Source organism: Dermacentor andersoni, chromosome 10 (genome assembly GCF_023375885.2).
Source record: "Dermacentor andersoni chromosome 10, qqDerAnde1_hic_scaffold, whole genome shotgun sequence".
NCBI classification, from domain to species: Eukaryota; Metazoa; Arthropoda; class Arachnida; order Ixodida; family Ixodidae; genus Dermacentor; species Dermacentor andersoni.
Window position 1 is genome coordinate 53,002,336 of NC_092823.1, and position 13,960 is coordinate 53,016,295.

General features: G+C 44.9%; 1 protein-coding gene across 1 annotated transcript in view; it reads left to right on the plus strand.

The window, feature by feature from the left end:
- Positions 1–12,696, plus strand: part of LOC129388280 (chymotrypsin-like protease CTRL-1) — a 59,027-nt gene extending 46,331 nt beyond the window's left edge. Inside the window, exon 8 of the mRNA XM_055078426.2 lies at positions 12,417–12,696. Coding sequence (XP_054934401.2) covers positions 12,417–12,626 — 210 coding nt within the window. The 3' untranslated portion in view covers positions 12,627–12,696. The remainder of the gene's footprint in view (positions 1–12,416) is intronic.
- Positions 12,697–13,960: the final 1,264 nt, after the last annotated feature.

A 13,960-nucleotide genomic window follows, 5' to 3' on the forward strand; every position in this document is an offset into this window, starting at 1 on the left:
CAGCCTTGCTCAGGCGCAGGACCCACTTGGTGGAGCATCCTCGGCCTCGTTGAAGGAGTCGGCCCACGGCTGCATGTACTCGGCGCACCTTGGCGCTGAGGGCCTTAGTAGCTGGGATCCACCTCAGCCGGTGGTTTATGGCGAGGCCAAGGTACGTCACTGTCTGCTTTTACGGAAGGGGGTCCGTGCCGATTCTCAACTGGTGTACGCTGAGGCGGGAGGCAGCCCTCGGGTGTATCAGTAGGGAATCCGTCTTTGTAGGAGAGACGGTTAAGCCGATGCTCCCGAGGAATGTTGTTACCACGTCCAGGGCCCCCTGCATTGATCTCCGGACGGCTTGAAGGCGCCGCCTTGGTCCCCGAACGCAGAGTGCCGCAACATCAGCGTAGATGAAGCACTGTGTGTGGTACCGGGTGTCTGCTGGTTGTGCGGCTGGCAGACCTGCCACGGCTGCATTGAACAGAAACGGGCGCAGTACCGATCAATGCGGCACACCAGTGGCGATGGCTCGAGGGACGCTGAGCGCCTGGCGCACTCGTACTCGAACGTTCTTCCCATAAGAAAGGCAGAGACAAAACACCTGAGGCTGCCAGTGATCCCGAGGTTATCTAAGGAGGCCTCGATGACCTTGTGGGGCAGGCTGTCAAAGGCACTCTGCACGTCAACCAACACTAGGAGGGCCAGGTCACCAGTGTTCTTGGCATCCTCCAGTGCGGCCACGACGTCGGCGATGGAGTCAGCAGTGCAGCGGTGGCGCCTGAAGCCAGTCTGCTGCTCCGGGAAGTAGTGCACCTGCGCGGCGATCCACTCAATGCGTGCCAGGACAATCCTCTCTATCACCTTACAGGCAGCAGAGGTGAGAGACACTGGCCTGTACGAGGAGAGTGCCGCCGCAGGTTTGCGTGGCTTAAGGACTGGCACCACCACCGTGGTGAGCCAGTTGTCTGGGAGATCCCCAGTGCTCCAGATGGTGTTGAAGTACTCCAGGACACGATCATGCTCTGCATCTTGCAGATTCCGAAGCGTGTGGAACGGGATTCTATCCGCTCGTGGAGCGCTCCGTCTCTTGCTTTGTCCTAGGGCAGCCTTCAGCTCATGCACCCGGATGGGCTAGCAGCAAAGAGCATTAATCTGCTCGAGCACCCATTCCGTATGGTGATTTATAGGTTCCAGAACCACCGTGTCATTATCAGGCACAGTGTTGTGAGCGACTCCGGAATAAATTTCATCACCTGGCGTTTTATAGCGCCACTATTAGCCCCAGACCACACGTGCACGTGCGTAAGCGCGCAAGCTCGCGTCTACGGGTCTTGCACCTGCCACGGCTCGCGAGGAACGCCATCCACAAAGACGCGCGACAGCGCGCGTTCTACGGGCTGACTCATAGACGCCTTGGAAGACGCCACTTGGTAATTTGTTAGTGACAGCGTGTCAAAATGCTTCTCTATCTATACACATAATTGTAGCATATTTACAACTGTTATATAAGCGCAATGAGGAAAGCTTAAGTGCTTTCTTGGAAATAAATCTGCTTCGCTGGGAGTTGAATGTACAGCGCCGTGGCTGAGTAGCCAGGCGCGCCGACACGGGGCAGACCAAGCGCGCCATAATAGAGGAGCTGTTCACTGGTATCCCGCCGCGCTTGGGCGCGTACGAGCCGTGGTGCACTGTCTGCGCGAGAGTGGACGTGTGGACGCGAGCTGGCGCGCGTATGCAAGCGTACGGGTGGTCTGGGCCTTGGGCGCCCGTTGCTGCGGCGCGCGTCGGGGTGACCGAGCGAACGAACACCGGGAAGGATGGAAGAGAGAACGGGGTCACAGCGGCAGATAAAAGATGCGAGGAGAAAAGCGGAGGAGAAGGGCGCAGCAGAGCTATGGGAGGGAAAGCGGAGGAAGACGGCATGGCAAGAGCGTGAGAGAAAAATTGCTGGAGCTTAGCTAAGGTTAAGCCTGGATATCTCGAAGCGAAAAGGTTCGGTGATTGTTAAGGTTTAGCTTATGGTTATGCTTTATGATTTAGCGTATGGTTATGCTTACGGTTTAGCTCATGGTTATGCTTTATGATTTAGCCTATGGTTATGCAATACGTGTGCCTTGTGTAGTTATGCAAATTGTTTATCAATGAGGTGCACGATTATTAAACTTCTTTATTGATCATTATGCGGCATATTGTTTTGCGATTTCTGTACAGCTATAAACACAGCTCTCTGTATCGGTAGTATTACTCTCTTCTCCTTCCATGTTGAATGCGCACGCGTATTTTCTGGCAAGCGGTTACATAGTGGGCCTCCGCGGTAAACGCGCGCTCGTGGCGAACGTCAAACGATGACGCATAGCGCGCGGCAGTGGCCACTTGCGCCGACTCCGAACACGCTTACGGAGCCAATTCCGAGAACGCCGGCTCGCGCGAAGCGCGGTGTCGACTAGCGTAGTGAATCTTTTCGCTTCAAGAAGCGTAGTGCGGCGAGGATGGCTACCAGATGGCGCCAGAGTAGCACGCGTCGTATGGGAAATCTGTCTACGGCGGCTGCTGCGGATCGCCCCCACGTGATACCTCTCGCAATCTGCGGGTTATCTAGGCAGTCACGCCCCACTTCGCTCCGTTTGCAACGTGCCGCACGATACAGAATGTCCGCGCCAGCCAATATATCGCCAAATGAACACATGTATGAAGCAGCGATTAAATATTGCATTAGGGTGCATCGTTTTCGTCGGTGAATTTTTGTAGCCTGCGAGCCATTATATATACACGACCATTTTTGCCCGCCGTGGTTGCTTAGTGGCTATGAAGCTGGCTTGCTAAGCACAAGGTCGCGGGATTGAATCCCGGCCACGGCGGCCGCAATTTGATGGGGCCGAAATGCGAAAATAGCCGTGTACTTAGATTAGGTGCAGGTTAGAGAAATTCAGGTGGACCAAATTTCCGCAGTCCCCCACTACGGCGGTGTTTGGCACGCAAAACACAATAATTTATATTTACCGAACGTTTTGCATTTTGCGCGCATCGAAATGCGACCGCATCGGCTGTGATTCAACCTTGGAGCTTAAACTTGGCAGGGCAAACCCACAGACACGGCGCTACCTCTACGGATTGTTCTGTTATGCCGTATGTGCACTCTATATAGCATCGTTTAAAAAAGGCTGCAAGACATTGTCATTGGTTTTTTTTTTTTTTCATGCGTAAGAAATTGACAGCTCGCGTGCAGAGGTTGACAAAAAAGCGAAGGCCAACGTTACAAGGGAGCCACTGCAACTTTTAACAACTGTTATGTCAATTTCCGAAGGTCGTACTAATTTCGTGTGCTCTATAATCTGACTTGCACGATGCAGAGTGTATATCGGTCAGACTGTACAATTTGCTGTGTTTACGTTTATTTGCGCGTGCACAAAACTCCCTGCAGTGTGTTTCGACCTCACGTGTGTGCAGTCACTACAGCTACCCGTTGTTGGCGCATGACTTCTGTAGCACCAACACAATTGCAAGGCTCGTGGATCAGTGCCGGCTGGAAATTATTGCTTTCTGGATATCTTGACAGAAACGTGTGATTGTTGCTTGAATTGCTTGACTTTGAATTGCGCGTGTGTGTTACGGAATTGCTTGACCAGTTTTATTGCCTCTTTGTTAGCCTATCGTACCTCTGTGTCAATGTCACTTTCATCTTATTTTGCTGCCGATTCTAGTTTTTTTTTCTAGTAAATATATCCCATTTTATTGCTACCCAACTTCGTCATGTCCAAGAGTGGTTGTGCTGATGAAAAATTCAATTTTTAGTTGGAACTTGCCAGTCGTTGCATTTGCCTCATTTGTCATTTTTTTGCAGAACTATTTCTATTATAATACATATATATGTTGCAGATTTTTTATGAGAAATCAAGTGAGCAACATACCGATTATCTCATAGCAATTACTGAAAATAATTATGTTCCATAAGAAACGAACATGTCAGATTTCTGAAGGATTCGTGGGTACTGTTTTCTACGCAACAAAATGAAAATACTGATTAAGGATCATCATCATCAGCAGCAGCAGGAGCAGCAGCAGCCCATTCTATCTGCATTGCAGGACGAAGGGCTCTCCCTGCGATCTCTAATTACCCCTATCCTGCACCAACTAATTCCAATTAGCGCCCGTGAATTTGCTCATTTCAACGCCTCAACTAGTCTTCTGCCGTCCTCGACTGCGCTTCGTGTCCCTTGGCACCAATTCTCTAACCCTAATGGTCCTACGGTTATCTAACTTGCGCGTTACATGACCTGCCCAGCTCTATTTTTTTTCTCTTAATTTATTTCTTTTTATTTATTTACAGATACTGCAGCCCAGAAGGGCTATTGCAGGAGTGGGTGAATACAATATGTCGCAAATACAAATCACAATACAAAAGAACCATATGTGAGAACATGGCTAAAGGGAGTACTCAGTAGCATCCCCAAATTTATATATGGTAAACAATGGATTGCAATCAGGCAGGTCATTCCAGAGTTCAATAGTCCTTGGAAAAAAGTGTATTTAGAAGAGTAGGCACGAGCAAAAAAGACCAATAAGTTTAAGTGCTTGCTGTTTCTCGTGATTAGGCGCTCTGCACGGGTCACATATGCATTAGGGGAAGCATAATGTGAAGTGTCAGATAGAAAGTGTAGAAGTTTCAGAGAATTAATGTGACGATGGTGGGAAAGACGTGTTAATCCGAGCATATGCATATGAGATGACGGTGAAAACATTTTGTGATAGCAGCCGTATATGAAGCGAACCGCCTTTTTCCGAACAGATTTAATTTTGTGATTGTCCGAAATTTTGTAAGGGTTCCTCCACATGGTAGCCGCATATTCAAGAATAGGTCTTACAAGTGTTTTGTATCTAATGAGTTTTATTTCTTTCGGCGCAACAAGTAGGGTTCGGGACCGGTAACCCAGTTCTTCTAGTGCTTTATTGAAAGTCTTAGAATGTTTTCTGACCAGGATAACCTCGGAGCGAAAAGGGGCCCTAAACATTTATATTCATATGCGCGCTGCAGTAAAGTACATATATAGGAGCAAATGAAATATGAGCAATTAAAATGCTTGTGAAAGGACATGACGACTGCTTTTTTTAAATTAATGTTCATTTGCCAGAGTTCGCACCATTCACAAAAACTTAGAAAAGGTTGATTCAGAGTGTTATGATCGTTAGGTGGAGAAAGGACATTGTAGAGAACGCAGTCGTCAGCGTATAGCCGAATTTTTACCTAAACAGCGTTTAGAATGTCGTTAATATAAAGGATACAAAGTAATGGCCCTCAAAGAGAAACTTGGGGTACTCTGGAAGGTACTGATTCGTCGGGGGAGTTCAATGAAATAAAAGAAACATACTGTGAATGAATATAAGAAATATACGGACGCACTGAACAAGAACAGGCTTCGTTCATGTAATAAGTGAAGGATGTGGTACAGTATCAAATGCTTTGGAGAAATCAATGAAGACCGCATCTACTTGATGACCTAAATAAAGAGCAACACTGATGTCATGAGGGAATTCAGTTAATTCAGTCACTGTTCTAGAGCCACTAAAAATATCACGCTGAGCGCTGCACAAAATGTTATTAGACTCGAGAAAATTGATAACGTGTTTATAAATTATGTGTTCAAGGAGTTTGCATGCCTGGGAAGTGAAAGAAATGGGCCTATAATTTAGAAAGGATTGTTTCCGCCCAGATTTGAACAATGGAATGACTCTAGCCCGTTTCCATGAACAAGGAACTGTACAAGTAGGCAGTGATTCTCAAAAATTAATGGGTGGTATTGACAGGTCCAAAGTACATAACTGTGAAGGAACACATTGTTGACATTGTATGGCCTGCAGCCTTCCTTGGTGTCAAGATTTAAAATATGGTTCAGGACTCTTTGCTTACATATTGTAGCATTGTTAATTGCCCAGGACACGTTAGTTGTCGGGGAGAAGGGAGGAATTTCGCCATCGTCCGGTGTAAATACTGACTGAAAATATTTACTGAATGCTGTAGCTATAGCTCCAGAATCACTTATTTCGGAATCATCGAGTAGAACTATCTGGGTGGTACTTTGTATGGGCGAATATAAACTCCAACATGTTCTTGGGTGATTTTTAAGAAATTAGAGTGAACTGATAAAAGAAGTTTTCAGCTGCATCAATTTTTTGTCGAAGTTCTTTTGTCATAGAGCGAAACTGGGCATTTGTTTCGGCATTCATGTTACGCTTCTGACGCGCTCTGGCTACTCGACGGTTGAAATGCAGTATTTGCCTTGTCATTCTTGAAAGGTCAAGATTTTTCTTTTTTGTTTTTAATGGCACATAGTGCTCTATGCAAGTATGAACAATGTTTTCAATATGGGATACTACAGCATCGAAACCACTGGAAGTGTATAACCGGGAGAATCTGTCGAATGAAGTGCTTAATGCATAAAGTATGGTGGTATCATTTGCATGATTATGCATGTAAAAACTGGTACATTCATAGTAGCGCCTTGAAACTCGAACACTAGTAGTAGCAATAACCACTTTGTGATGGGAAATACCATCTGTAATCTCACACTCAAAGCCACTTGTAAAGAGTGGTGCACTTAGGAAAATCAAATATAGTATGGCGTACTCTCTAGTAGGATCAGATACAATTTGTTTGAATAAAAGGGATAGGGAAAATTCAAGCAACTGTCTAGAAAGAATGTCAATTAGAATATCGGCTACAACCTTTAGCTGTCTCATCGAAACACAGCTCTCTTTCTCGCTCAATTGTAGTGTTTTCTGCCACATCTGAACAACCCATGCCGAAACCTTTATTTCATCAATTTACACAGAAGGAACCAGATAAAATAAAATATTCAAATGCAGATATCATGGTGTAGAATGAAAGTAAACGACTTTTTCAAACTGCTAGTGAACAAAAGTGCTTTTTAGGTGAAAATAAATGCGGAAACAAAATTTTGCAATAACTATTACGTGAAAACTGCATTTCTCAGCTTAATAAGACTTCGTGAATACGCAAAGCTTGGACAACGTAGAGAGCTACAAATATTTTGGCGTAATTATTATATTCAACTTGAAGCGAAAGCAGGAGTTGCACATAAGGAGTTCAAACAGAATTATGGTTTCTGAACGCAAGGTTTGCGAAATTGAGCATTCTAAATACGTCTCCCAGTACTCAAACATTTCGTCCACCCGCTTTTAGAGTACACGTCAGTCATTTGAGACGTGTTCCATTATGGTGACATGAAATGAACAAAAAGAAATACTGCAATAACAGCGAGTAGTTGTATTCATTTGTCTGCATATGCGTAACGTGGTGCACTGCAGAAAGCGGTAGGGCTGGATACAACGCATACATGATGGTATAAGCAGCTGTTGAAGTGAATATATTTGCTTCATAATGACAGGGTTGACATATAGAAAATACAATGAGCCACTTAGTAAAAGCTCTGCCGCGTTTAACCACGGAGTTAAAATATTAAAACGTCCCGGTGCCTAGAAATCCATGTAGAGATTCACATTGTAGCGAAAGTTTCCGACAATGGATACAACTACTTGCCTGAGCACTCAACTGTAAGATCGACTCGTTTTTAGAATTCAAAAAAAGAAGAATAACATTTGCCGAACTAACTTATTTTCCATTCGCATTCAATGCGCTAGTTCTCATTCCACAGACATCCTGTTTTCTTATATCCATCGTTTGTTCAGTACAAATAGCATTTTCGAGACCCAAGCGAGGTAATGAAAATTGGCAATCATTGCCTGCGTTGAAAATATACCGAGTGTTCTTGTTCTTGTGGACCACCTTTTTCATAAAAAGAGTCATATCTATGCCCCTGACGTTCTTGTATATACGCTGCAACGCTAATCAGGCAGACAAAAGAATAATAACTACAAATTCACAAGATAAATATGATATGACATGATATGAAAACTCACTATTGTAGTGGTAATGTTAGCGCTGATATTGTACGCCTGCTTGTGAAATCGAAGCCGAGGGGTAGTAAAGCCATGTCGGCTTAGCATCAGTTGTCCAAGTAGCACTACTATCGAGATATCAGTCACTAATTTCTGATAAAAAAAATGCGTCTGCGTCCCAGGGCAGATCGTCCTAAACTGTTAGAGCCACGCTTTTAGAAAACTTAACTGGAGTGTCCATGTATTTCTTTGGATATAATAATGTCACAAATCGCAAAAGCAGTGCTCGTTAGAAGGTTCCTGCTAAACAAGGGTAACCGCATTTCCTCGACTTGAATTTTGCAATTAAACATGGATAATGAAGATAATAAACAAAAGATATCTAGTATACTTTACTTAATTATCCAGTTTAGAGGTTGGTATTTTTCCTGCTTATGTCCGCCTATCTATGTAGCCTACCAAAAAAGAAAACTGCTTTGGCCTGGGTATGCAAGCTCCACAAAAAATGAATACACGCAGAAACTCCTCGGGAAGTTGTCTAGATATGCGTAAGCATTGCGCCATTTGCTCATCTGCGCGCGCAGCGCAGTGTATTTATCATTATTACGAAACTTGCCAAACTCATTACAAACGACAGCGCTGAAGCAGCACGAATGCTCGCCGCGATGGAGCCTCCCGAACCAGTTTCTTGCGTCGAAGGTAGCCAAACACTGAGAGTAAACTATGTGAAATATGTTCTTATAGTGGGCTGTCTGCATAACCAAATGAGGCATAACACAATTGAGCCTCAATCCAGCGATCGCACGGGTTCGCAGCGACCGACTACGCGTTTGCATGCATGTCCGCGTGAAATGTTTTGCTTTCGCTGTGAGCGCGTTCTAGCACCATGCCGTGAGCGTTTGCATGCATGTCCGCGCGAAATGTTTTGCTTTATCTGTGAGCGCGTTCTCGCACCATGCCGTGAGCTTTAGGCCGCAGCATATGAGCATTTGACAGTGCACTAGGAACCGTTGTTGCGTGGACGCTATCAGAACTGTTAAAAAATAATTCTGTTATAGAGACTCCGACGTTTAGCTGCGGCGACTGTGATGTGCCGTCGCGACGATTCAATCTTTTTTTGTCTTCCTTATTCTTGCAGATTTCAATATTATTTCTCAAGTTGCGTCGCACTGCATGTTTTTCCGGCTTCACAGCGTGCGATTTCTCTCTGCTTGTTTCTCGTAATCCAGTGCATTACTTCATAACACAAACGTGACCACATGCCGTGCCTTCTTTTGATGTGCGTCTTACCGCTCCCTTTCCATTCCAGTGGACTTGCCAGTATCTAGCATCAACAAGCTAGCAGCGGGCGCGGGCGAGTGTCTCAGTGCGCGTTTTCTGCTATTCACCGAACGTCGCGCATTCCCGGCGCCGTAGCAGAAATGTTCCTCTCGTCTACAACTCAGGTGCATACCCGAGTTGTAGCCGCTGGCTGTCTGCTGGCTCTCAGTTTCGCCAGCCAAGCTTCACGCAGCTCCTCGCCCTGCGGCTACGTGTGAATAAGGCCGACACCGGGCTCCGTTGTGTACGTCCGGAACTGCGGCACCGAGCAGTAGCCTACAATGCTGCGCACCTTTAAAGGCAGCCACTACCTATTATAGCACTTTCAAATGTTGTCAAGCAACCCCCAAGGCAGTAAAGCCTTACCGATTAATCAGAACCGCGGCGCAGGTTGGACTTTAAACTTTCGTTTTCAGCTCGCTTAAGCGCTTGCGAAGCAGCCGACACGGCCGCTGTGTCCACGTGATCCCTCATGCCACGTTACGCCGACGGTGGCGCTAGCCTTTCCAGTGGTGGAGCTCGCCCCCAATATTGGCAGCGGTCGTCTGACGGGAAGGACAGAGGGACGGTTTTCTCGTTGCGTAATGCTTACGCATTTAAAAATTGTTTCGCATAAATTAATATCTCTGTATATGTTTGCTTTCGTTTTTACTTGTAATAATGCGATTACTATTATTTCCACACTACAACCGTTTTGAATCTATCTATCTATCTATCTATCTATCTATCTATCTATCTATCTATCTATCTATCTATCTATCTATCTATCTATCTATCTATCTATCTATCTATCTATCTATCTATCTATCTATCTATCTATCTATCTATCTATCTATCTATCTATCTATCTATCTATCTATCTATCTATCTATCTATCTATCTATCTATCTATCTATCTATCTATCTATCTATCTATCTATCTATCTATCTATCTATCTACTTATGCCGACCAATTTGCCAAAGTCGTCTACAGCTTTGGCCACTCTGGATATGTGCTCGCGATCTTGATGCCGTCGTGGTCGTCCCATTGTCGTCATGCAAGCTTCATTATTTGACTCGTCATGCGGCTGTCGTCACGGCTTCTACGCCGACTCAGTGGCCGAAGTTGTCTAACACTGAAACTATAAATTTATATTTTTCACTGGTGACCGCTTTTCGCCAGGTAACAAATGCTGAATTATCATTTGGCGCAGAACGTGGTGCGTATCAGAATATTATGGATTCTTGTAGCCGAATTTCTCTGTTGTGTGTGTCGTCGTCGCTCTAGCCTTGTGTAATCAAACTGCTTGCGCGGCGAGAACTTTCGCGGACGTTCTAAAATGAAAGCGAGTATTAGTGATTACTGTCGAAAGTTCAATGGGTCATGCATAGATTGGCGACGCGCCTGATCCGCACATAAGATGTGCAACGATCGCCGACTGTGCTCGCTCCTTTCGATGTGCTTTCAATGTCAATTGCTTTCAGAGGCACAATTTCGCCCAATAATCATTTGCATTACACAGTTCTTGCTACTGTGTTGTTCAACGTGAATACAACGTGACAATGTGTCGTGGCGCTAAGTATGTGCTCGTACTCATGATGTTGTCGTGGTCATTGTATCCTCATCATTCCAGCTGCGCAATCCGGTGGCCGTCATAGCATTATTCTCACGCCGCGTCGTCATACACTCGACCTCATCTTGTTATCCTCATGCCGACGTCGTCACACTCTCGTCATTGTGCCATTGTCAGCCTTTGATATTCGTCCTCTCATTGCTGTCATTCCGCGCCTGCCGTACTGCTTTTGCCATTCGATCCACGTCATTCCTTCTTGGTCAGTACATCTTCACCAATGCGTCAATGTCACACTGCCCTCCTCATCAGCAACTTTGCCAAGCGAGTGCTATAGCAAAGTAGGACGATCCTTTGTGTATGTCTTATGTCACCGAAGGAACCAATTTCTCAGTACGATCGCTACGTACAGATGTTCAATGAATGTCACTGAATAAATATGGCATGTCACTACGCCTCTCACTACGCTGAACTATGGCACGACAAATTCGATGTTCTCGGAGCGCGCAACACCGAATCTGGGAGGCTGCAGCCAACGCGAAACCACGGATTCGAGACGACGTTCTGGTTACGCAACCCAGCAGCGGGCAGCTAGAGTGCTACGCCGCCGTACGTCTCACTTTCTTGATTGAACGTGGTTATAACCACACGTTTAGAGGACATGACACAGAAAGAATGCACAGAGGAGAGTCTCCGAACTTCAATTGAACTTTACTGCGGAACAATTAGAAACAACACTTCCAGAGCACCGTTTCTCAGCTCAAAAGCCGATAATGTCGTCTCACTTCCCGACAGAAAGTCCCTATCTGCGCAAGCATAAAAACACGTTTCTAACCATGCTACAACACATTCTACGCTCTTCAAATCCGTGGACTTCGAAACTTACTGCGCAAATGTATATCTTTTTTCTTAATAAATTAAGTGAGCCGGCGCCAACGAAACCCTGTTCTTTTTAATGCACTATACATTAAACAATTCCCTCTCTTTTTGAGCCTTGAAACTTCTGAGTATGAACGTTTCTCTGTACACGACAGTACACGGGCATCGGGGGGTTATCACTTGGTCGACCACTGCAAAAGGTGCAACCTGCACGACAAAAGGTGCAAAAGATGAATTGCAATCTTTGGGATATTGAGGTTGTTCTGACGCTTTAGGAAATGGTATATATGCTCAATTATATACGCAGGGATAATTAAACACATAGCGTTCATCTTTAATATGACATATAGCAATCGCGATTTCACATATAAATAATAAGTCTATCTTTTTCAGATCCTTTTTGATTTCACTCTCTCTCTGTCTCTTAGAGGGCGTTCTAATTATTTACCGGCTTGCCTTTGCAGAGCAGCATGCGGACGAGTTTATACACGTCGGCCAAAATTGCCTTCTTCTCATTAGGTTCCGATTTCGCTCTCTCTGCGTCCGTCGAAAATTCTATATATCAAGTGTAGAATATGTTGGCAATATGATCCACAAATTGTATTTGTGACCGGAATATACTGCCGCGCAGTGTTCAACGGGATAGTATTACTTGCAAAATGCGGCAGATGGCCAGAAATACGGCACGTGGCAAATGATCACTGCAGTGCGTTTTCAAAAGTTCGATTGTTCAAGCCTTCCCCCTACCCCTTTTATTTGCATTCTCCTTTACAGGGCGATTCTGGTGCCCCGATGACAATAAGACGCCGAAGTGGAAAATCTGTGCAAGTAAGCATACTAAGTGTTGGAGCAACTGGCTGCAACTACGAGAGTATATATTCAATGAACGTTCGTGTTTACAAGTTTTTGTCTTGGATAAAAGACGCCCTCAGCGACCCTGAAAGCTGGAAAATCATTGAAGGTCGTAATCATGAATTCATTTAGTAGCGGGCATTCTAACTGTCATGTATTTTCGAAATAAAGGTGCATAATTTGGGCGGCCTCAGATGTAAAACCTGTCGCATGTTGTGCCCTCAATAGACCACCAAGTGAAGACGTCTGCGCACTTACCCAGCTGTCGTTTCATAAATAAATTGGTAAGTAAGAATTGGAAACAATTCGACACTTGTCCACCTTAAAATATTTATTCTCACGTGCAGAAATCATCTACTTTATTACGTGCGACACCGCATTACCGGAATATATTTTAAATTGAGGCTTGCGAATATTGAAAATATTGAAAAAAAATACTATCTACTATTTGATTTCTATTGGATTAGGGAGTTCAATTTATGCTGTTGTTAAAATATACGAAAGCACTTATTGAATTCTAGAGGCACACAAAACGATGGACGTGACCACTTTTCCGAACGGCATTACTTTTCCAAAACGGCATTAGCTCCAGGAATATTATTTCCTAATTGAATGCGCATGCGACATCACTTCTCATCAATAATTGCCAATCATCCACCATAAGGTAGTGAGCAAAACGAGGAGAAGGTGAAAGCAGGAGCCAACCTTTCGACAAGTGAACTTGTCTTCTTCAAGGCGACGTATGCTTTCTTCGCCACGGTATGTATAGGTGGAGTTCCTCTAAAGGGGAGAGCGTGTAAGGCGAGAGGGTGGGGCAACAGGTAGTGTCACTCTTAGGCAACACAAACTGACATATTTTTTCTTGATTTATTATTTCGCCACCATTTGGTCACACGATGTAGATATTCTTTTCGAACAACTTTCGATGCGGTAGCACATGGGAGACTTCTCGCGTTCAACAGGAAGACCACTGTACATGCGCCTGGAGGCATACCGTTACTTCCCTGTATTTGTGTAATTTTTCGTTTAAAACATCCTCACATGTCCGTTCGTCAAGTCGCTAACGGTATTACATGCATGTGTCTAACTATATCAACTTCCTTTTTTTTTACTTGATATGGCTTTCATTTCTGTTGTCAAGGTGGGGAGCGAGGCTTGTTGTTTAATATCACATGTAGCGTTAAGTGTCGTATGTAACGAAAAGCTGTAGTAATAATAATATCACTTACATATTCGCAAGTCTACTACCACGCGTCCTAATTTGACATGGATGGGCAGCGGAAAGTATCCACTACACATGCACGCATCTGTAACGAAGGCATATGGCGCCATTGTTGTGCCAGGCTTAAAAGTTGATGCTCTCGCTCGCCATTCAGAGCACCATAGATCGGCACTACGTTTGTTGATCCGAGCAGGACCGGTTGCGTGTGAAAGAGGTCTCTCAGCCGTAGTAGGGACGCATAATT